This window comes from Erinaceus europaeus, chromosome 8 (genome assembly GCF_950295315.1).
Source record: "Erinaceus europaeus chromosome 8, mEriEur2.1, whole genome shotgun sequence".
Lineage (NCBI taxonomy): Eukaryota > Metazoa > Chordata > Mammalia > Eulipotyphla > Erinaceidae > Erinaceus > Erinaceus europaeus.
This window is the reverse complement of record NC_080169.1, coordinates 36190777-36213715: the sequence shown is the minus strand read 5'-3', so window position 1 is coordinate 36213715 and position 22939 is coordinate 36190777. Positions and strand designations below refer to the sequence as shown.

The 22939-nt window shown below is 39.3% G+C and overlaps 1 protein-coding gene across 1 annotated transcript in view; it reads left to right on the top strand.

The window, feature by feature from the left end:
- The first annotated feature begins 7604 nt into the window (after window positions 1-7604).
- Window positions 7605-22939, top strand: part of TSPAN13 (tetraspanin 13) — a 32746-nt gene continuing 17411 nt past the window's right edge. Inside the window, exon 1 of the mRNA XM_007531964.3 lies at window positions 7605-7923. Coding sequence (XP_007532026.1) covers window positions 7861-7923 — 63 coding nt within the window. The 5' untranslated portion in view covers window positions 7605-7860. The remainder of the gene's footprint in view (window positions 7924-22939) is intronic.

Below are 22939 nucleotides of genomic sequence, written 5' to 3'. Positions count from 1 at the left end.
CTATGTTCATCAGAGATATTGGTCTGTAGTTTTCTTTTTTGGTTGTGTCCCTGTCTGCTTTTGGTATCAGGGTGATGTTGGCTTCATAGAAGCTGGCAGGGAGTATTCCAGTGTCTTCAATCTTCTGGAAGACTTTTAAAAGTAGAGGTATTAGTTCTTCTTTGAAAGTTTTGTAGAATTCATTTGTAAAACCATCTGGTCCAGGACTTTTATTTTTGGGAAGATTTTTGATAACTGTTTCAATTTCATTAGCTGTGATGGGCCTGTTCATGTTATCCACTTCCTCTTTACTTAGTTTTGGAAGTTGGTAAGTATCTAGGAAATCATTCATTTCTTCCAGGTTCTCTAGCTTGGTGGCATATAGTTGTTCATAGAAGCCTCGCATGATATGTTGAATTTCTGCAGTGTCTGTTGTGATTTCTCCTCTTTCACTTACTATCCGATTTATTTGGGTCTTCTCCCTTTTTTGTTTTGTGAGTCTGGCTAAAGGTTTGTCGATTTTGTTTACTCTTTCGAAGAACCAACATTTACTTTCATTGATCTTTTGTATGGTTTTCCTATTCTCAATGTTATTTATTTCTGCCCTAACTTTAGTAATTTCTGTCCTTCTGGTTGCTTTAGGATTCCTTTGTTGTTCTTCTTCTAGGTCTTTAAGATGTGCAATCAGGCTGTTTATTTGTGCCTTTTCTTGTTTCCTAATGTGTGCTTGTATAGCTATGAACTTCCCTCTTAGGACTGCTTTAGCTGTGTCCCAAATATTTTGATAGCTTGTGTCTTCATTTTCATTGAACTCTCGAAACATTTTGATTTCTTCCTTGATTTCCCCTTTGACCCAGAAGTTGTTAAGAAGTGTACTGTTGAGCTTCCACATTTTGGCACTGTTACTAATCTTTTGTTGATTGTTAAGTGTTAGTTTAATTCCACTGTGGTCTGAGAAGATGCTTGGGATGATTTCAGTGCTCTTGAATAGGCTGATGCTGTCTTTGTGGCCTAACATATGGTCTATCCTTGAGAATGATCCATGTGGATTTGAGTAAAATGTGTATTCCAGTTTCTTGGGATGAATGACTCTGAAAATGTCCAATAGTTCTAGTTTATCTATCTCTTCATTTAGCTCCCTTATGTCTTTACTGATTTTCTTCCTGGATGATCTGTCAAGTTGAGATAGTGGGGTGTTGAAGTCCCCTACTATGATTGTGTTACTGTTAATATATTGCTGTAGCTCTTTCAGTAGAAGTTTGATGTATTTAGATGGCTTCTCATTGGGTGCATAGATATTAATAATTGTTAAGTCCTTTTGATTGACTGATCCTCTGAGTATTAAGTAGTGTCCATTCCTATCTTTTTTAATCTTACCTATTTTAAAGTCTATCATGTCAGATATGAGAATAGCTGTTCCTGCCCTTTTTTGTGGGCCATTGGCTTGAATGATAGTTTTCCATCCTTTCACTTTAAGTCTGTGTTTGTCTTGTTGCGTTAGGTGAGTTTCCTGTAGACAACATATTGTTGGGTTGTGTTTTCTGATCCATCTTCCTACTCTGTGTCTTTTTGTTTTGTTTTATTTTATTAGTAGTATTTTAAATATTTATTCCTATTTGTTGCCCTTGTTGTTTTATTGTTATAGTTATTATTGTTGTTGTTATTGATGTAGTTGCTGCTGGATAGGACAGAAAGAAACAGAGAGAGGAGGGGAAGACAGAGAGGGGGAGAGAAAGATAGACACCTGCAGACCTGCTTCACCACCTGTGAAGCGACTCCCCAGCAGGTGGGGAGCTGGGGCCTTGAACCAGGATCCTTATGCCAGTCCTTGTGCTTTGTGCCATGTGTGTTTAACCCGCTGCACTACCACCTGACTCTCCAGAATCTTATTCTTTTTCTCACAAGGAAATGGCAATTTTCAGGGCCAAGAAGTAGCTTATCTTGAAGAGTACATACTTATTATGCCCAAGGACTCAGATGGAACCTCTGCCACCACATGAAGTACCATGCAGTAGGGGAGCTTCAGGAACAATGAAGTAGTCTCTTTCTCTCTCACCTCTCCTCCTTTTCTCCTTCCACCCAAGTTGATATCTCATCCTCTGTCTGTAAAAAAGAAAAAAAGAGAGGCAGTTTGTCACCAAAGAGGCAATATATATAGCATAGTATAGGAAAAGGACATTATCTGTTGCAGATTCTGTTTTCCAAAGGTATACTATAGTACATCCCATCTTGTGTAGTCTTGTAACATTACCAAGAGGTGGGATCTATGCTACTCTTATCCTGAACCAGAACAGACTTGTGATTACTTTCAGGCCTACAGAGTGATAAGGTCAACACACTGTGATCCATTCCTTGAGTTCACGAGTAGCTCTTATTTCCAATTATGTAAAATAATAAATCTTCACATATTTCTTTGACCAATTTTATTTTTCCTTCTGAAACTCTGATAATATATATTACTTGAGGGGCTGGGTGGTGGCTCACCTGGCTGAGCATATATGTTACAATGCCAAGGACCCAAGTTCGAGTCCCCCTGGTCCCCACCTGCAGGGGGAAAGTTTCACAGGTGGTGAAGCAGTGCTGCAGGTGTCTCTCTTCCTCTATGCCCCCCATCTTGATTTCTGGCTATCTCTATCCAATAAGTAAATAAAGTTAATTGAAAAAATTTAAAAAAATATATTACTTGAGTTTGTTTCACAGATGATATGTGCTCTGATTCAATTTTTACTTTTTGTTTTAGCTTGAATAACTTATTTCTTCCAAAGATTTATTCTTATTTTTTTCACATGAAATATAGTTTCATGTGAAGCATAGAGAAAGAGAGAGACAAGTGCATGGCTCTGAGGATTGAACTGGGAACTTCAGGCATGTAAGCCTAATGCTGTACAAGTTAAGATATTTCTCTGGGTATTAACCTATCTTCAGGTTCATGTTATTATTAATTTCTTTTGTTGTGTTCAGTCTTCAGATCACATTACAAAAAAATCTGATTGTCTTTTTTTTATTGTCTTTTTAATTTAGTTTTTTCCACCATTTTGACCTTTCTGCTAAAATTCCCCTGATGTTCCTGTATGCTTTACCTTAAATCTTTTTACTTACTTATTACATTTAATTTTCAAGACTTATCTGGTAATTTTAGTATCTTGATTTTCTCTGGGTTTGCTTCTACTGACTATTTCTAGTTTTGACCAAGCTTAAAATTTTCTTGAGCTGGGACACAGTATAATGACTATGTAAAAAGACTTTCATATGAGCCTGAGGCACCAAAGCTTCTAGGTATAGTCCCCAGCACCATCATAAACTAGAGCTGAGCAGGACTCTGGTGGGAATAAGTAAATAAATAAATAATTGTTCACTGGGTATGTCAGAGAGATGATCTGGTGTCTTTCTCTCATGAAAAAGAAAGAAAAAAAACAGCCCTGATTTTGTTGTTTATTGAGTTCATTTTTAAAAAATTTTATTTATAAAAGGAAATACTGACAAAAACTATAGGATAAGAGAAGTACAACTCCACACAATTCCCACCACCAGAACTCTGTATCCCATCACCTCCCATGATAGCTTTCCTATTCTTTATCCCTCTGGGAGTATGGACCCAGAGTGCTTAGGGGTGCAGAAGGTGGAAGGTCTGGCTTCTGTAATTGCTTCCCCACTGAACCTGGATCAACAACAGTAGAGAATGTTCCATCCTCCGAAGGGAGGCTGGACAACATACTCTATGCTACACCTGAGGAAGATGGGCCCTGAAATTGGGGCAGCTTGGAACGTTCCTACTCATGACCACAGATTGTGAGCTCAGATCTATAAGGATGTAGAGGTCACATAGGCTTCTAAGCTCAATATGGGCCCTGTATCAGATCAAATCCAAATTGATGGGGTTTACAGTCAACAACATTTACATACCTTTCCCATATTTGGGAGCTACTCTCTTCTCTAATCCAGCTTTCTGGTCCTTTTTCCAGCCATGACATCATCTCTGCAGACAATAACTTAGATCCACCTGCATATCAGATGTCAGGCTCAGGAACAACAACAACAACAACAAAACTAGTATAGTCATGGGCTCTTTGGAATACAATTAAAATAGGACTAATAACTATCTACAAAATGGAGATTCCCCCCAACTCTTCATATGAGCTTTCTTCAGCCTTTAGATTCATAGTGAGTTCATTTTTATTATGGTAAAAGTAAATCATCTTTTGCAAATTTCTATATCTAAATGTTAAGGAGAAATCCCATAGTGTTCATTCCTCCCCCGGCTTCCCAATCTTTAGTAATTTATTTGTTTTCTCTATTAAAGGACACAATTCCAAAATAATAATAATAAAAATATTTTTAAAAAGACACAATTCCATCAGGTAACTGTCATACAATTACAGCACTACCCTAGCTCTGTTAACTGCTCTTTTAATTGTCCTTCAGACTTAAGGGTGGCTATAAATACCTTTTTTTTTTTCCCTGAGTGGTTCATCATCCTTTGTTGAATTTTTTAAAAATATTTATTTATTTTCCCTTTTGTTGCCCTTGTTGTTTTTCATTGTTGTTGTAGTTATTATTGTTGTTATTGATGTCATTGTAGCTGGATAGGACAGAGAGAAATGGAGAGAGGAGGGGAAGACAGAGGGGGAGAGAAAGACACCTGCAGACCTGCTTCACCGCTTGTGAAGCAACTCCCCTGGAGGTGGGGAGCCCGGGGCTCGAACCGGGATCCTTATGCTGGTCCTTGAGCTTTGTGCCACCTGCTTTTGTGCCACCTGTTGTGCTACTGCCTGACTTCCTGTTAAATTCTTTTAACACTATTCAACACTTTTGAAAATAGTCTTTTTTTTTTTTTTACCAGAGTACTGTTCAGCCCTGGTTTAAGGTGGTACTGGGATTCAACCTGGGACTTTGGAACCTCAGGCATGAGAGTCTGTTTGCACAACCACTATGCTATCTAACACATCCCCTGACCTCCTAACACTAATCTCTAATTAAGCTTTTTTTTAGTTATTCTGTTAGAAAGCCACCTCTTACCTTTTGGATCACTGACTAGTACAAGGTAATTCTCAGAGAAGAAAGAGTTTTAACCTACTAAGAGATAGTAGAGCATTAGGAATATGACAATAAGATTTACCATAGTTGGTTGAGTGGTAGTATTAGAAACAGTACAGGGACAGGAGGCTGGAAATGTGAAATAGTTAGGACTTAGACACTTTGTTGCGTATCACATATTTCTCCATGCCAGTGGGGAAGAACTGAAATGTAGCACCAGGAAAGAGTATACAGTTTTTGGAAAGCACAAAAGAAATCACTATGTACTTTTTGGGAGAAGTTTTAATAAGGTAATTCCACCTGGTGATCCCAGTGCACTAATAAGAAGCTAGCCCAGGCCATTCTCCTGATTTTCAGAGGGACCTCTCCCACCCCCCTGTCTTTATACTTCAATATCACTTTTTCATGATCTCTACCTCACATCTTTGTAATAAAAAAAGTTTGAACTTTGCATACTTGATCACAGGTCTATTGTAATTCTTTCAAGAAGGTGCTGAGAATTCTCTTTTGGGAGAATACTGGTCCTGTAGGGGCTCCTCTTGGATCCTGGCCAGTTTCTTGCTATATATAGTAGCAGTGTTGGTGTATTGATGATATACAGGAATGCAAAGTGGATGAAATTATTTCCCTGCTAATATTTTTTACAGAAAGATTTATTTTACTTAATCCATATGACAGTGCTGAGAGAAAGAGAAAGAGAGAGAGAGAGAGAGACCTCAGAACACTATATAGATCTCAGAATACCATGTATGTATGTACATGTAATGCTAGGGTTCAAACTTGAAGCCTCTGACATGCACGCCCCGTACTCTATCTCACTAATATTTCTTATTTAGTAATTCTTTGACTTTCACAATGGATAGGTAAGCAACAAACTATCATTTGAGTTTGAGTTACTATTTTAAAGTTTTATTTATTTATTTATTTATTTATTATTTTATTAGTTTTATTTATTGGATAGAGACAATCAGAAATCGAGGAGTGATAGAGAGACAGAGACACCTGCAGCACAGCTTCACCACTTGCAAAGCTTTCCCTTTGCAGGTGGGGACCACCTGGGTCTTTGAGCATTGTAATATATGCACTCAACCAGGTGCGCCACCACCTGACCCCCATTTTTTTTTAAAAAAAATCTTTATTTATCGGATAGAGACAGCCAGAAGTTGGGAGGGTAAGGGGAGATAGACAGCGAGAGACACAGAGAGACACCTGCAGCCTTGCTTCACCGCTCATAAAGCTTATATATATATATATATATATATATATATGTATATATATGTATATATATTCAACAAAAACTAGGATGGGGATAGACAGCATAATGGCTATGCAAAGAGACTCTCATGACTGGGGTTCTGAAATCCCTGATTCAATCCCCTTGCCCCGCCCCCCCATAAGCCAGAACTGGTCAGTGCTCTGGTAAAAAACAAACAAACAAACCCAAATAAACAAAAACTAATGAATCAATGAGTCTTGGTATTGTAAGAATAGGCGAGATAAACAGAGATTAGAGAGAGTAAAGATATCCAAAATAATGGATTATCTTGATCTCTGCTCTTTAGTGTTTAAATTAACTTGTGTTTAGCAGGTGCTATCACATAATTTACACAGCATAGATTATTAAGTTCCGTATAGGTATATGAACACTTCTTTATAAGGACCTTTGAGGAGGGGGAAGCAGAGAGGAGAGGAGTTACTTTGAAATAATCAAATCTTTATTGATTTATTGTCTGCATAACAGTAGGCATAAAAACAAACAAAAACCCTGACAGATCTACTTACTAATGCTAGTTGACAGCTGAGTTCTTACTCAGCGTCAGGCACCATACAAAAAGAGCTTGATATACTCTTAATATTTTAATTAATAGATAAGGGATGTGAGAATGCAAAATGTTGTCCTATAGGAGGACACTCAATAAAGTAATTAGCTTGGTGAAGATTGTGTAATTTAATTTTTTGTCACAGCTCTTGTGAAAAGAAAACCTTACTGAAATTCAGAGTTGAAAGACCAAAATATCTCCTGATTTTTGTTTTACATATTTGTATGCGCACAGTTTATCTGTACTTTGCAAATCTCTGTAGGGTAAATCTCAGCCAACGGGAGTCACAATCATAGGTCATGTATTTTTTTTTTTTTTTAATGGGAGCAGAGATTTCATTTCATCCCTTTCATTCGTTCACTAATTTCCTTCCTCAAACCAACACTCCCACTGTCTCTTAAATCTTTCACTTTCATTCATCACTTTTTTTTTTTCATTCAAACAAGGCCAGGTGTATAATTTTAAAATCTTCAAAAAAGGTGCCACGTCATGGGCCAGGGCTAAGAACAGAGAAGTACAAGTCTTCTCCAGGCAGGCGAAGATCTCCGTGGAGTCCCGCCCTCTTTTCCTCACCTGCTTTCCTGGAAACAACAGCTGGGTCTCAGACTTTTGCTCAGGCCTCTGGCTTTCTGCCCTTCGGCCACGATCCCCTCCCCCTCGCCTCAGGGCTGCCCCGCCCCGCCCCTCCCGGATACAGACTGGCCGAGCGCAGTTATTTGCATATTTCTACCTTTGTTCGCTGCCGGCGGCCAATCAGCGTACGGGGCGAGGCGGGGAAGGTTGGGCGGGGCTCCCGGTCGGGCTCGGGCTCGGGCTCCGGCTCCCGCTGCGGTGGCTGCGGGTTCTACGGCGCGGGTCCCAGTCGTCGCGGGCGCGCCGCGCAGTGCCGCCCCAGCCCAGGCCCCTTGCTCTGTCCGCGCGGCTCCCTTGACTTGGCCAGGCCCCAAAAGCAAAGACAAAGAGCGTGTGCAGTGGTTTCCTCCGGGCTCAGATTTACCTGAGGTTATCGGGAACCACAGCCTCCAAGATGGTTTGCGGAGGCTTCGCTTGTTCAAAGAACTGCCTGTGCGCGCTCAACCTGCTCTACACCGTGAGTACCCAGCCGGCTTCTCCGCGTCCAGGGCCTTTTGCACCTGTCCAAGTGCTCCTTAGCTTCTCTCTCACTTCATCCCCAGCCTCCTTCCCCTCTTCCCACGCTCTGCTCATCCCCTGCCTCGCCATCAATCCCCCTCCAGGGACCCGGCGCATGTCGCAGTCTCTTCATTTTCCTCCTGGTGAAGCCTGGGTCTTTCTGGCTCGCTGGCATCGTTTCTACCACATTGCTCTACCCAAGCCCTCCCCTCACCCACCTCCTTGCTTTTCAGTCATTTGTATCAGCTCTATCCACTTTCCTAGAATCTTGTCCTTTCTGTTATTCCGGGCTTCCAAAACCATATGGAGCAGGAGATCCTCGTAGGGTTTGAGAACAGTTTTGTAATATAGTGTGATGTGAAATTGACAAGGTAGCATGTGCACTCTCGCGGTCTTAGCTATTGTGCTATTGTGATTTTAATTCAGACAATAGGTTCACAGGATATCCGCAGCTTCCGAAGTTTGTTTCGTGCTTATATAAAGGGATTTTTTTTTTCTTCTTCCTCCTGCCAGTGTTGTTCATACTTGATGCATTTGCCATGTGGTTCCTTAATCAATAACGAAATGCTATGGTAAATAAGTCAAACTCCACCCAAATCCAGTATTTCGCTGCTATCCAACTTGAACATTTTAGTTTTAAAAGGTGCTATGTATTATTATTATTATTATTTTCTGAGGTGCAATCCTGGATGGACTGGAGGATGGGAGAGCAGGTTGCTTATCACATCTCACATGTGATTGCACACCACACCACATCCCAGTTATACACATGATTTTCGTTAGTCTGACAATCATCTGAGGCAAGGGGCATTGCCATGTAATATATCCAAAAATGAGTTTAAGTTTACATAGCTGGTAGCTGGCGAATCAGGAGTGGAACCCATGTTGTGGGATCTAGATCCTTCTGCAGGTTTCTCAACCAGTGAGAAGACACTTCGTTTTTCTGTCTTCATCCCTCCATCCTTGTTATTGCTGTCTTCTATAAATACACCTGGTGTTATCCAGCACCCACCCTGAAAACAAACCCAGTTCCCCTGCACTAGCAGAGCTGGAGGCTGGAGGCCATCTGTGCAAGCAAGCTTAGGTTACATCCTTGGAATGGAGAGGCTTCCTGTGGTCACAAACAAGAAAGAGACTGGGTCATTTTACCATTGCTGTTCCTTGGTATGTGGACATGACTGCAAAGCTTTGAAGGCAAGACTGTAATAAAGTGTTTCATTTTGGCTAGTTAGCAGGAATTTAATCAATATGGTTGTTAAAAGTCTGCATGAGGGAAAATTCTTCCTCAAACACCTAGTGATACAGCTCCCTGCAATTGGTGATCCATGCCACGTTCAGATCAAAATTCACCTTTGTCTCACCTGAAGCATGCTTATCACATTGATTATTACATAGCTGCTGACAAATATGCCAAGTATTTTTCTATTATTACATGAGTGTCTTGCTTAGAACTTCAAATTCTTTATTTTCTCTCTACTTTCATCCTCAACCTCACCACAATGATTTAGTCCCCTATTCATCAAATGCTTAGCTTTATAATGTCTACTTTATAATGTTTGCTTTATATAGTGGACATACTTGAGTTGACTTACTTGACTGAGTTTACCTAGAATACTTTGTTACATATCTACATTGTTTCTATCTATATACATATGTATTCAAAAGATAAGTCACTCAAATCTAGTTTTATTGCAAGATACATAGTTTCTAGTTGCTTTTGCTATGTATCAGGAAAGCAAAGAGAAAAATGATTCTAAACATATTAAGACTTAGATGTGTAGTTTATATTACTGACCTTCAAAATGTATTCTGTTGATTTTAATAGCTATGTAGTAAAAGTTGATTAATTGGAAATTCACAGGGCTATAAAAATTGACTAACCCTTTTAAGTCCTAGACACAGAGTATTTCTTGATTAGTTAATGTCTGCTTAGATTTTTTTAAAAGATGAAATAATACTGAGCAGTTTAAATTGGAGGTAAAATGAAAGGGTACACATTAAGTCAGGTCTTAATTAGATGGCTGAAACGATGTCACTGCTATTATTTGGATTCTGTAGCTAGTCACTCCCATAACATTTTAAGATGAATAATGTAAGTGATTGCAAGTGAAACTGATATTAAAGACTTGAGATATTTCATTGTAGGTTCCAATCTTACCTGTGTCATTGCCACTAAAGTTAGCTCAGTATTGCTTAGGTCTGAGGTCATTTTAAAAAGTATTAGTGAAACCATGATTGCATATGGGAGTGGTAGGACTAAAGGCCATGGCTTGCCTAAAGCTGCCTTGCTTTTGTGTTGAAGCATTTTCTTGAGGAATTTTAAGTCTATTACCAAAGTGTTCACATGGTTTTGTGGCCTGAGAATGAGACTGACCAAGATTAGAGCAGAATTTATGATCAGCCTAGAAAGCATGTAACTAAAATAGGTTGCAAAGACCATCCTCCAAATTTGTCATGGACATTTGTTTACTAGACAAAATGTAATTGATTTTTTTTTATGGTTTGATTATTTAATAGAATCTCTTGTACTGTGTAACTTTTAGTTACCGTAGTGAATATAAACAACTTACAGATTTGTGCAGAAAGGGAGCTATATAGTCTCTTCATGTGTTTCCATGGTATTATAGGAAAAGAATGGCTTGTTTCAGAACCTCTTATATTTAAAAAACCTGGAAGTTTCTTTAATAAAAATTTATTGATTGCCTACTATGTACAAAATACAAAGTCTGAGGCTACAGTAGTAAACCAAACTGGCATTTAAAATAAATCTTTTTATGAAGCCCCTTTTCTTTCTTAATTATTTATTTATTTTTGGCCTTCAGGGTTATTGCTGGGGCTCAGTGCCTACACCACAAATCCACTACTCCTGGAGGCTATTTTTTCCCTTTTGTTGCACTGCTTGTTTTATCGTTGTTGTGGTTATTATTATTATCGTTATTGATGTCTTTGTTAGATAGGATAGAGAGAAATGGAAAAAGGAGGGGAAGACAGAGGGGGGGAGAGAAAAACACCTGCAGATCTGCTTCACTGCCTGTGAAGCTGTGAAGTGTCTCCTCTGCAGGTGGGGAGCCGGGGGATTGAACAGGGATCAATGTGCTTTGCGCCATGTGTGCTTAACCTGATGCGCTACCGCCTGACCCCCCCACCCAATTTTTTTAAATTATCTATTTATTTATTTATTGGATAGAAACAGCCAGAAATCGAGAGGGAAGAGGGAGATTAAGAGAGGGAGAGAGAAAGAGAGACACCTGCAGTACTGCTTCACCATTTGTGAAGCCCCCTCACCCCCAACTCACACATGTGGGCACCAGGGGGTGGGATTCAGTTCTTTGAGCCCTTGAATGTGCCATAGCCTGGCCCCTCTTTGTAAGAGTTTAAGAGCTTTCTTCAGTCAATAAACACCTGCCTCCTGTGTGCACTGTCCTGACAACTGGAACATAATAAACATATAAAAAAAGACAAATAGTTACCCAGTGAAGACAGGATCAGTTAAAATTCATGGAATGAGAGATTGAAATACAACTGAAAAGAAGAATTCCCTTAATTGAGTTACCCTAAACATAGGACTGAGGGACAACTTTGTAGGGTAGAGAAGTTAGTAGAATGAAAAAGGTATGCTTGAATTGGAGACATGTTAAGAGTAGTGTGGGTCTTTTTAATTCTGTTTCTGATATAAATGTGGCAACTATTTTTGGAAAAATATCTTATCTTAATAGCTTATTTTATGATATCATTTAAGCAAATTGTGAAAAATACAATATAAAGTGAGGTAGGGAGAGAAACCATAGCATACTCAACTGTCCATAGAACTCCCTGGTAACATCTGTAGTGTTCTTATGTGGTGCCTGGGCTCAAATTCAGGGTCTTATGCATGTGAAAGAGACAGAGACAGACAGAGAGAGAGAGAGAGAGAGACCTGCAGTATTACTTCATCATTCCTGGTGGTAGAGGCTGGGAACTTGGACCTGGGTCCTTATGCATTGTAATGTGTGCACTCCCAGTTTTTCCACTACCTGACCCCAAGATTTTTTTCTGTTAGCTTTTGTCTTTGAATTTTTCCCCCTGTACTTTTGGGTGCTGTGGAAAAAGTTCCTATACAGCATCAAAAATTATATTGTGTTAAATATGTTCTAAGACACCTGTTGATTTACATTTTATTATCCCTGAAATTTGGATTGTTGGGGCCGGGTGATGGTGTACCTGGTTGAGTGTACCTATTATAGTGCACAAGGACCCAGGTTGAAGCCTCCAGTCCTCACCTGCAGGGGGAAAGCTTTGTGAGTGGTAAAACAGGTTTGCAGGTGTCTCTCTTTCTCTCTCCGTCTCTAAGGCCTCCTACCCTCTCGGTTTCTGGCTGTCTCTATCCAACAAATAAAGATAATAATGATAGTAATAAAAAAAGAAAAAAGAAATTCAGATTTGTCTTAAAGTTGGCTAAGGGCACCCTAATTACTAGATTAGAAAATATCTGTACTACCCATGGAGAGAAAAATCACTGTATTCAGGAAGAGGTTGAGGAGCAGCCCTATAGTTGTTCGGAATTTAACCTTGATCAAGCAGGCCATTTTAAGTGAGTTTCAAAAAATAGGTTTTTAAATTTATAAACTGGTGAACACACACACACACATATATTTATTTGCCTCATGGCATTGTTAATGAGGGTAAAATAGAATGTGAATAAGAACTTTCAGTGCAATGCAGAAAAAAATAAAGTTATAACTTTAGGTAAAGAAAATTGTATTATTTCAAATTTCTGGATTATAAGCCTGCAGGTTTTAATGAGAAGGTATAGAGGCAAGACTTCCTACCTTCAATAGTAATATTATTAATCCTTCATTTGTAAGAAACAAAACAAAAGATAGGGGCTGGGTGGGAGCATACCTGTTTGAACTCATGTTACCTACCATGTGCAAGGAACTGGGTTCAAGCTCCTAGATCCCACCTGCAGGGGGAGAGCTCTGAGAGCAGTGAAACAATGCTGCAGGTGTCTCGCTGTCTCTCTTCCTCTTGATTTCTGTCATTATCTAGTAAGTAAGTAAAATATTAAAAAATATGAGGTACGCTGAGTTTGCAATGATGTAGCTTTATGTTTTGAATTCTATTCTGATCAACTTGAGTGTGGGGAATCTATAATTTTAATTCTGTCTTAGCTCCAAAACAAGAAAAATACTAAAGTAAGTCAAATGTCAACTTCTGAAATTGCTTTCAAATTATCGCCCTTGCCACTTTTCAAATTTCTGCTCATTAATTTTCAGATTATTCTTGTTTGTTATTTTAATTTGTAGGTAGGTTATGCTACTTCTTTTTGTCTTTTCAAACTGGAATGAATTTAAAACATTTAAGTTATTTTGATATTTACTGTTTGAATTTGAAAATGATTCATTATTTGCAGAACCTGGAAATTTCATAGGGTGCAGATATTTATAGCCTGCCATTGTGTTTAGTATGTTTGTAAAACTTCCCAACTTTTGATTTAAAATCACATAACAGAGTAGGCATTGGCAGATCTGGTTGAGTGCACACATTATAATGCACAAGGAACCAAATTCAAGCTCCTGGTCCCCACCGGCAAGGCAGAAGCTTCATGAGTAGTGAAGCAGTGATGCAAGTGTGCCTCTCTTTCCTTCCCCTCCCTTCTCCCCTTCTCCCTCATTCTCTCTTAATTTCTTTATATCTCTTATCCCAATTAATATATATATGACAATGTCCAGGGAGGTGACACAGTAGATAAGGCCTTCGTTTGGAGGTCTGCAGTCCCAAGTTCAATCTGCAGAGTTGCATAGACTGGAGTTACATTCTTGTTCTCTTTCTCATATATAAACAAATCTTAAGAAAAATTGACAAAAGTGTGCCATTTTATACTATTTCTTACTTGAAATGAGGCTGTTGACTCCCACGTAGTTTAAATATGTAATTAAGAGGCATTTACAAAGAAGGAACAGTTAAACTAGGGAAACATTACTTTTCAGCCCATATTTGAGAAGTTAAATTTGTATATCTCAATGACTTAATTTGCATAAGGCTTTAGTCTGTGTGGATGGTAATGGTGGTGAATGAGACTAGAACTTTGGTAGTAGACAGGATAATGATCATAAACATTTGAAACTGATGGGGGGAGGTAGGTAACATAATGGTTATGCAAAGTCCCAGGTTCAATCCCCTGTACCACCATAAAGCAGAGTTGAGCAGTGCTCTGGTAGAAAAAAAAAAAGATGTGAAGCTGTATTGCAAACCATAGGTTCATAAGTGAAAACTAAAGTAAAAAAAGTAGTTGTATCCCTCCAAACATTTGAATTGTTGCTGAAGGCAGACCTGGTTTAATTTCTCTTTCTTACCATATTTCTTTTGCATTTATCTTTCAAGCTATAGAATAAATAATCCTGAGAAAGGGCAGTGGCACACCTAGTTAAGCACTCATATTACAGTGTGCGTGGACCCAGGTTCAAGCCCCCAGTCCGCACTAGCAGGGGGGATGCTTCACTTGCAGTAAAGTAGTACTGCAGGTGTCTTTCTCTCTCCCCTCACTTCAATTTCTCTCTGTTCATCAAATAAATAAATATTAAAAAAGTAACAAATAATCCCAGGGCCAGTGAATAGCACTCTTGGATAGTTTGCTGCTTTGCCATGTCTGTAACCTAAGTTCAGGCTTGGCTCTCACTGTATTGAAGGAAGCTTTGGTGCTGTGGTCTCTTTTAATTTTTTCTCTGTCTCTCTGTCTTGATATGCAAATGAATAATACTCTTGGAGGATGGGGCTAGGGTGTTGGGGATCCAGTGCCCTGTGGTGGAAAAGGAGGATGATTTGGTGGAGAATGAGGTGTGTTAACACTTATCTTGGAGGAACTATATCCTATGGTAGTATCAGTCCTGTAAGTCAACATTTTCTCAGTAAAGTGACAAAAAAATAAATGATTCCAACTCACTTGTAATAATGGATTCAAACTCTAGTAGAATATACCCAGTTTTTTTTGGGGGGTACCATTTGGTTTTCCCATCTGTAACCCTTTTTATATTATATTCCAGCCAAAGAGGATCCTTATGCATTTTGTTCTTTCTTACCTTTCTGTCTTTGCTGAATCTCTGTTCTCAATCTGAAATGCCTTTCATAGTCTTTGTTGTTGTTGTTTTTGACTTTTTAAATTTTCTTTCTTTATTGGATAGAGACGGCCAGTAATTGAGAGGGTGGGGGGATAGAGAGGGAGAGAGACACCTGCAGCCTTGCTTCACCACTCGTGAAGCTTTCCCCTGCAGGTGACGACTGAGGGCTCGAACCTGGCTCCTCACACATTATAACGTGTGCTCTACCAGGTGTGCCACCACCTGGCTCCTATAATCTTTATAAAATTATGTAGATAAAAACTCCTGTTTCTTTTGCCAGAATGTATAGTTTACTTAAGTTTTCACTTGGGTATTGGTATTTCATACTTGAATGCCACCACAGATTAATTGTATCAGTATTTACAGAGGGAAAGGGCTTGATTAATTGTATCAGTATTTACAGAGGGAAAGGGCTTTTTTTTTTTTTTGGTTTGTTTATTTACTTAGTGATAGGCCAGAGCTATTTTAGCATATGTGGTACTTGAGATCAATTCCTGGGTCTCATGCAGGTCCTGTGTTCTACCACTGAGCCATCTCTGTCTAGCAGCTCAAAGGCTATTATTTATTTATTTATTTATTTATTTATTTATTTATTTGGGAAGGGAGGCAGATGGGGGAAGGAAAAGGAGGGGAAGAAGGGAGTGGAAGGAGTGAAAGGGCCTAGGGGAAGGTAACCCAAACAGGTGGGGGCTCAATTGCTTTTTTTTTTTTTAATAGTTATTTATTCATTTTCCCTTTTGTTGCCCATACTGTTTTTATTGTTGTTGTAGTTATTGATGTCATCATTGTTGGATAGGACAGAGAAATAGAGGATGGGAAGAGACAGAGAAGGGGAGAGAAAGACAGGCACCTGCAGACCTGCTTCACCGCCTGTGAAGCGACTCCCCTGCAGGTGGGGAGCCGGGGGCTTGAGCTAGGGGCTTGAGCCCGGGTCCTTATGCTTTGTGCCATGTGTGCTTAACCCGCTGCGCTACCACCCGACTCCCAAATGCTTTTTTTTAAAAAGGCTCCAGGCCAAGTCTTAATCTTAGTGAGGGTTGAGAGCCAGTGTAGTAAGACTTTGTTTAATTGATCTTCGCCATTTACCATGCCAGTGCTCGATGCCACGTAGATAACTTTGTACCATTTGTCTTTTGTTGGCAGAGATTTTGACTTGTTCTTTTTTTTTTTTGCATCCTTTAGTGCTTTATTATTATTTCTGCTTAACACAGAGCTTGTACTCTTTAAATACTGAATGACTCTGTAGAGTTGACTGACTTGTTTTCATTACATATACAACTGACATAATCAAAACTTGCATAGAGATCTTTTGATTGAAATTAATCCTAAAGGGAGAGTCATCTTTTAAAACATAATTGTTATCCTTGGCTTAAAAAAAGATAAGTCAAAAACAACAAGGGTAACAAAAGGGAATAAATAAATAATTATTAGAAAAAAGATAAGTCAGAGTTAGTTTTATCTATATAATGTACAAAATATCTTTTTTGTTAATTTACATTATTATTATTGCTACCAGGGTTATTGCTAGGCCACTGCCTGCAAGATGAATCCACTGCTCCTGATAGCCATCCAACCCCCCCCCCCATTTTTTCCCTTGCAATTTCTTTTTGTTTGATAAAACAGATAGAAATTGAAACAAATCAGAGCATCATTCTGGCACTTGGCGTACTGGGGGTTGAACTTGGGACCTTAATGCCTTAACATCTAATGTTCCATCTACTGTGCCACCTCCTGGACTCAAACTAGTTTTCCCAATGTTCTGCATTCCTTTTATTTTTTTTTTTAATTTATTTATAAAAAGGAAACACTGAAAAAACCATAGGATAAGAGGGACACAACTCCACACAATTCCCACCACCAGAATGCTGTATCCCATCCCCTCCCTTGATAGCTTTCCTATTCTTTAACCCTCTGGGAGTATGGACCCAAGGTCATTGTGGGATGCAGAAGGTGGAAGGTCTGACTTCTGTAATTGCTTCCCCACTGAACATGGGCATTGACAGGTTGATCCATACTCTCTTTTTCACTAGTAGGGTGGGGTTCTGGGGAATTGGAGCTCCAGTACTCAATGGTGGGGTTGTCTGTCCAGGGAAGTCTGGTTGACATCATGCTAGCATCTGGAACCTGTTGGTTGAAGAGAGAGTTAAAAAGCCAAACAAATTGTTGATCATGAACCTAAAGGCTGGAGTAGTGCAGTTGAAGGGGGGGGGGGTGTCTCCGTTTTGTAGATAGCTAGTAGGCATATTTTAGTTATATTCCAAAGGGCCTGTGGCTATACTAGTTTTTTTTTCCCCCTGAGCTTGAAATCTGATATGCAGGTGGATCCAAGTTATTGTCTGGGGAGATGATGTCATGGCTGGAAAAAGGACCAGAAAGCTGTATCAGGGAAGAGAGTAGCTCCCTAATATGGGAAAAAGGTATAAATATTGTTGACTGTAATTCCCATTGGTTTGATGTGATCTGGGGCCATGTGACCTCTGCATCCCTGTAGATCTGAGCTCACATTCTGTGGTTATTGGTAGGAGCAGTCTAAGCTGCCCCAATATCAGGACCCATCTTCCTCAGGTGTATCATAGAGTATGTTGTCCATCCTCCCTGTGGAGGATGGAACATTCTCTACCATTATTGATCCAAGTTGAGGGCAAGGTCCTATGGGGGCCCACAAAGGGATCTATTGTGTTGTTCCTGATAGAGATGACCAGTAACAATGGAGAAAGGGATTTATTTGAGGATGACTTTTTTTTTTAAATTATTTATCCCCTTTTGTTGCTCTTGCTGTTTTATTGTTGTAGTTATTATTGGTGTTGTTATTGATGTTGTTGTTGTTCGATAGGACAGAGAAATGGAGAGAGGAGGGGAAGACAGAGGGGGAGAGAAAGACACCTGCAGACCTGCTTCACCTGTGAAGCGACCCCCCTGCAGGTGGGGAGCTGGGGGCTCAAACCAGGATCCTTATTCTGGTTCATGTGCTTCGCACCACCTGCACTTAACCCTCTGTACTACCGCCCGAGTCCCATAGATGACTTTTAAGTAAGTTAAAAGTGTGGCTGAAAGTAGGGATAGTGGCTATTGATTTACCTCCAAAGGTAATACTGCCCCTTAAGATTTCTGTCAGCCTAGGAGTTTGGACTTCCAAGATAGTATGAGAACGACCTGCTTTTATGGATTAAGAAGGTCATCCAGGTCAACTGGAATTGAATATAGCTGGATGCCGGGTTAGCTTCACGGGCAGGAGAGAGAGATGACCAGGGACTCATGGCTGAGTGGTATGCAGTTCAGTCTTTATTCATGTGGAAGACAACGCAATCTAAGCTATCTCTAATCACAATCCTGTCCTTATATATCCTGAGGCGGAAGTATCAGGTCAGAAGAGGATGTATGTAGGATAGGGGGTGGGGAGAAGGAAAAAGCGTGCAAAACAGTGAGGATTAAACCAATGCCTTGGAGGCAGGGCAGTGCTTAGTTAACAGTGGTTATGTAAATAGAATACAGTGTTAAGCAGGGGGGATTAAACCAATGAAACAGAAGGGGTTTTAGAAGCAGAATTTAGTAGCAGACCAACAGCTGGACATGAAGCAGCAATGAGTTAACATTTTCATGTAGCAAGATGTTCATAAGTAGGTAGTCGGGAGCAGAGGCATAAGTCATATACACATCACGGTTCCTGTCTCCATCTGTCTCCCTGCCTTATCTTCCTTTCTGACATGTTACTTTTTTCCTTGACCACAAATTTCATCTGCAACTCCTGAGATTTGCTTTAATGACCAATGGATTATGTAAAATGTCTTCTTTGTAAAGCTTATGTTCCCTCCACTCCCACACCCCCACCCCAGGGCCATTTATTTACTTATTTTTATCAGAGTACTGTTCAGCTCTGGCTTATGGGAGTGTAGGGGATTGAACGTGGAGCCTCAAGCATGGCAGTCTTTTGCATAACCATTATGCTGTCTCTCCCATCTCAGTAGCTTTTTTGAAGTATTAACATACAATCAGTTGCATGTAGTTAAGTATAAATTTGATGTTTGATCCGTGTGTATGTTTAAATTCATTATCACATTCCAGAACATTTTCATCATTTCCCCTAAGTTTTCCTAATTTTCTATCTCAATCTTTCTCTCTGTCTCTCTTTCTCCCCCTCCCTCCGTCAGCTCTGGTTTATGGTGGTATGGAGAGGATTGAACCTGGGACTTTGGAGCTCAGGCATGAGTCTCTTTGAATAACCATTATGCTATCTACTTCCACCTGTACCTTTCTCTACAGTCCTTCTTTTCCCACCCAACAACCCCTGCTCCTGTTCTGCTTAGTAGAAGTTAAATTTAGAAAGCTTTTGGAGGATGTCTTCAGTTAGAAGATGACCTCAGATTTTACGCCGGTTCACTAATTTACATCTTAGTTCATCCTTTGGGTCAAAAAGTTTGAGGGAGATCTTTTCTGTTAAGAGAGCTCTCTATAATCTTATTTGGGAAACCTAGAGGGAATGGAATTTTGACTGTGAGAACTTGAAATAGGTCAACAGAGATGGTTAGTGCTAAAATAATCACAGCTTCACTTAACAAAAATTGTCTTTCACTGCAGAATAAAGAAAGGAGAGAGTGAAGGTGAAGAGTAGGGGGAAAGCTTTGGGAGTGGTAAAGCAGTGTTGCAGGTGTCTCTCTGTCTCTCTCCTCTGTCACCCCCTTCCTTCTCGATTTCTGGCTGATTAAGTTAGCATTTGGTGCTGATGAAGAAGTGTGAATAAAAGATTTCATTCTTTTATACATCATGTGCAGATAGGCCTCTTGGGATTAAGCAAGATGCTATTCTAATGTGGCTACAAAGCAAGGACAGCACTCTCTTATGATTTATATTACTGTTTTTATTGTCATATTTCAGTGTCAAAATTTATTGGGTTGTCAGAAAAGTCATGACTTATTTTTGCATAAAAATCATAGAAAAATATATCATGACTTTTCTGACAACCAAATGCCCAAATATATATTGCTACGCAATATGACAGGATCCTATAAGTGAACAAAAAAGCAGAAAAATTGTCAGTATTCTGCCTCTGTGTCAAAACATGTTATTTTATTATCTGGATTTACTACCCACCTGTCAAATGAAAGGTATAGATTAGGATCTCAGGGCAGGTGGCTTTGTGCCTTCAAACTTAGTAAATTTGTCCTACTTTATAATCTCTCCCACTAGGATCCTACTGTTTCTTTGCCTTCATCAGAAGCTACCCTGGTGCATGGGACACACTGGTTTTGCTACTACCTCTTCTTTTTAGAATTTGCTTGGGGGAAACAATACCAGCTGTAACACTTTCAAGGTCTTGCTTTGTGTGCCTTTTCTGTCATAGTTCTGTAATCTCTCTTTTTAAAGTTCTTTTTATGTAATTCACATTTCTTTGTTTCAAAGAGAAAACAGGAAAGGTTGGAGCTTCCTGCTCATAAAGGCATCACTATCAAGGAGTTAACAGATCCATAATCTGTTTTTAATAGCATTCTCTTTCCCAAAGGAAGGAAACTATTTGTCATAGGTCTAAATTTACTTTCTATTTCAATTGGCCTCATAAGGAAAGTGGTGTTGTTATTGAACAAAACATCCTTACAGTTCCTCTGTCTACCATGTTCTAATGACAAGCTTAGACATTTTAATAATGCACATAGAATCATGTTGGAATCAAAAAGATTTAGGTAATTAATTTGGAAGACTTTATATAATTCCATTATTTTAAAAATTATAAACCAGCCTTATATGCACTTATATGCACTCAGTGTTTGAGGCCTGAAAGGTCCCAGGTTCGATCATCGTAGCCCAAGGCTGAGTTATGCTCTGGTCTCTTTCTGTCGTAAAAATAAATGAAGAAATATTTTTTTAAAAGAAAGTCAGTATTTTTTTTTTTTTTTAATTTTTTTAAATTTTTTATTTAAGAAAGGATTAGTGAACAAAAGCATAAGGTAGGAGGGGTACAACTCCACACAATTCCCAACACCCAATCCCCATAACCCACCCCCTCCCCTGATAGCTTTCCCATTCTCTATCCCTCTGGGAGCATGGACCCAGGGTCGTTGAGGGATGCAGAAGGTAGAAGGTCTGGCTTCTGTAATTGCTTCCCCGCTGAACATGGGCGTTGACTGGTCGGTCCATACCCAAAGTCAGTATTTTTACATAATGGTTATGCAAAGAGTCTCATGCCTGAGGTTCCAGGGTCTCAGGTTCAATCCCCTGCACCACCACTAGCCAGAGTTGAGGAGGGCTCTGGTAAAAAAAAAAAAAAAAAAAATCTATTTTTTAAGGGGCTAGGTAATGGCGCACCTAGTAGAGCGCACATGATGTAGTGTGCAAGGACCCAGGTTCAAGCCCCTGGTACCAAGCTTTGCAAGTGGGGAAGCTTTGCGAGTGGTGAAGCAGTGCTGCAGGTGTCTCTATTTCTCCCTCTACGTCTCCTTGTTCCCTCTCAATTTCTCTCTCTATCCAAAACAAAAATAAATAAATTATTTTTAAGAATTAACAAAAATTCAGTATGTTTTCAATCCACAATTTGCTTCTAATGAAATATGTTGCTATTAATTTCCAAAACAGAAATAAAATTAGGCTATTAATATGGTTCTTCAAAAGGGCAATTCATACACTCAAATAAATAGTGTTATTACTTGCATAGTGTACTGATTATTATTTTTAAATGACTTCTATTTAGCAAAAGTTAAAGGATTGATAATCACATCTAATCGGAGGCATGCCATGAATATTTTAGGTTTTATTTTGAATTACAAATGTGTATACTGGGAGAGGGGTTGTTACAAACAACTATTACAAGAAAACATTCATGCAGTTGTCAATCTTTTTTATTCATTAATTTTTATTACTCAGGCTGATTCAGAAAACTGATTAGTTCAAATACTAGTTTGGATACTTTCATTATTGTACTAATAAATGCAAATTTTGTTTTGGAATGGACAGTTAAATATGTTTTCTTCTATCTTCAGGAATAACTTTTTTCTTAGTGATTTAATATTGATTTACAAAATTACATGTCAACAGCGGAATAATTTCACACCATTCCCATCACCCAAGTTCTGAATTCCCTAATCTCTCCATTGCAAACCACCACGGTTCTCACAAGGTTGCAGACATGGGTTAACTGTCATCTCTACAATTATCTGTCTAAATTTGTAAATAATTACCCCCATTTTCTTCCAGGTCCAGTTCTCTCTTCCCCTCAAAGCCACTCACGACCCTATTACTACATCCAAATGTTTCTCCTCTTTTCCTCCTCTATCTGTGGGTCTTGATGGAGCTGGAGTTCAGAGCCCTTTCATCTTCCTCCTTCTGTCACTTCTCCCCCACTGGGAATATGGATCAAAATTGTTTTGGGGGTGCAGAAGGTAGGAGTTCTGGCTTCTGTAATTGCTTCTCCTTTGGACTTGGACATTGGCAGGTTGATCCATACCTCCAGCCTGTTTCTGTCTTTCCCTAGTGGGGTATGGCTCTGGGGAGGTGGGGGTTCCAGGACTCATTGGTGAGGTCTTCTGCCCAGAGAAGTCAGGGTTGAATCATGGTAGCATCTTGGTGCCTGGAAGGTGGCAGGATATAAAGTGAGACCAAGTGATTAGTGAACAGGAACCAAAAAGTAGGAACAAAGCATATGAGATTGTCTGCTTTTTTCCCTAGGTGGAAGTGAAACAATGAAGAGAATGTGATTGGTACTTATAGATGAACAGATGGGGTTTAATTTGGAATATCTGAGAAATATGGGAATATTTTAATTTAAGTAGCTTGTGTTTGAAGGAAAAATAGGAACAAAGGCCTGATGAAAAAATTATATGGGGGAGGGCTAGATAGCATAATGCTTATGCAAAGAGACTCTCATGCCTGAGGTTTCAAAGTCCCAGGTTC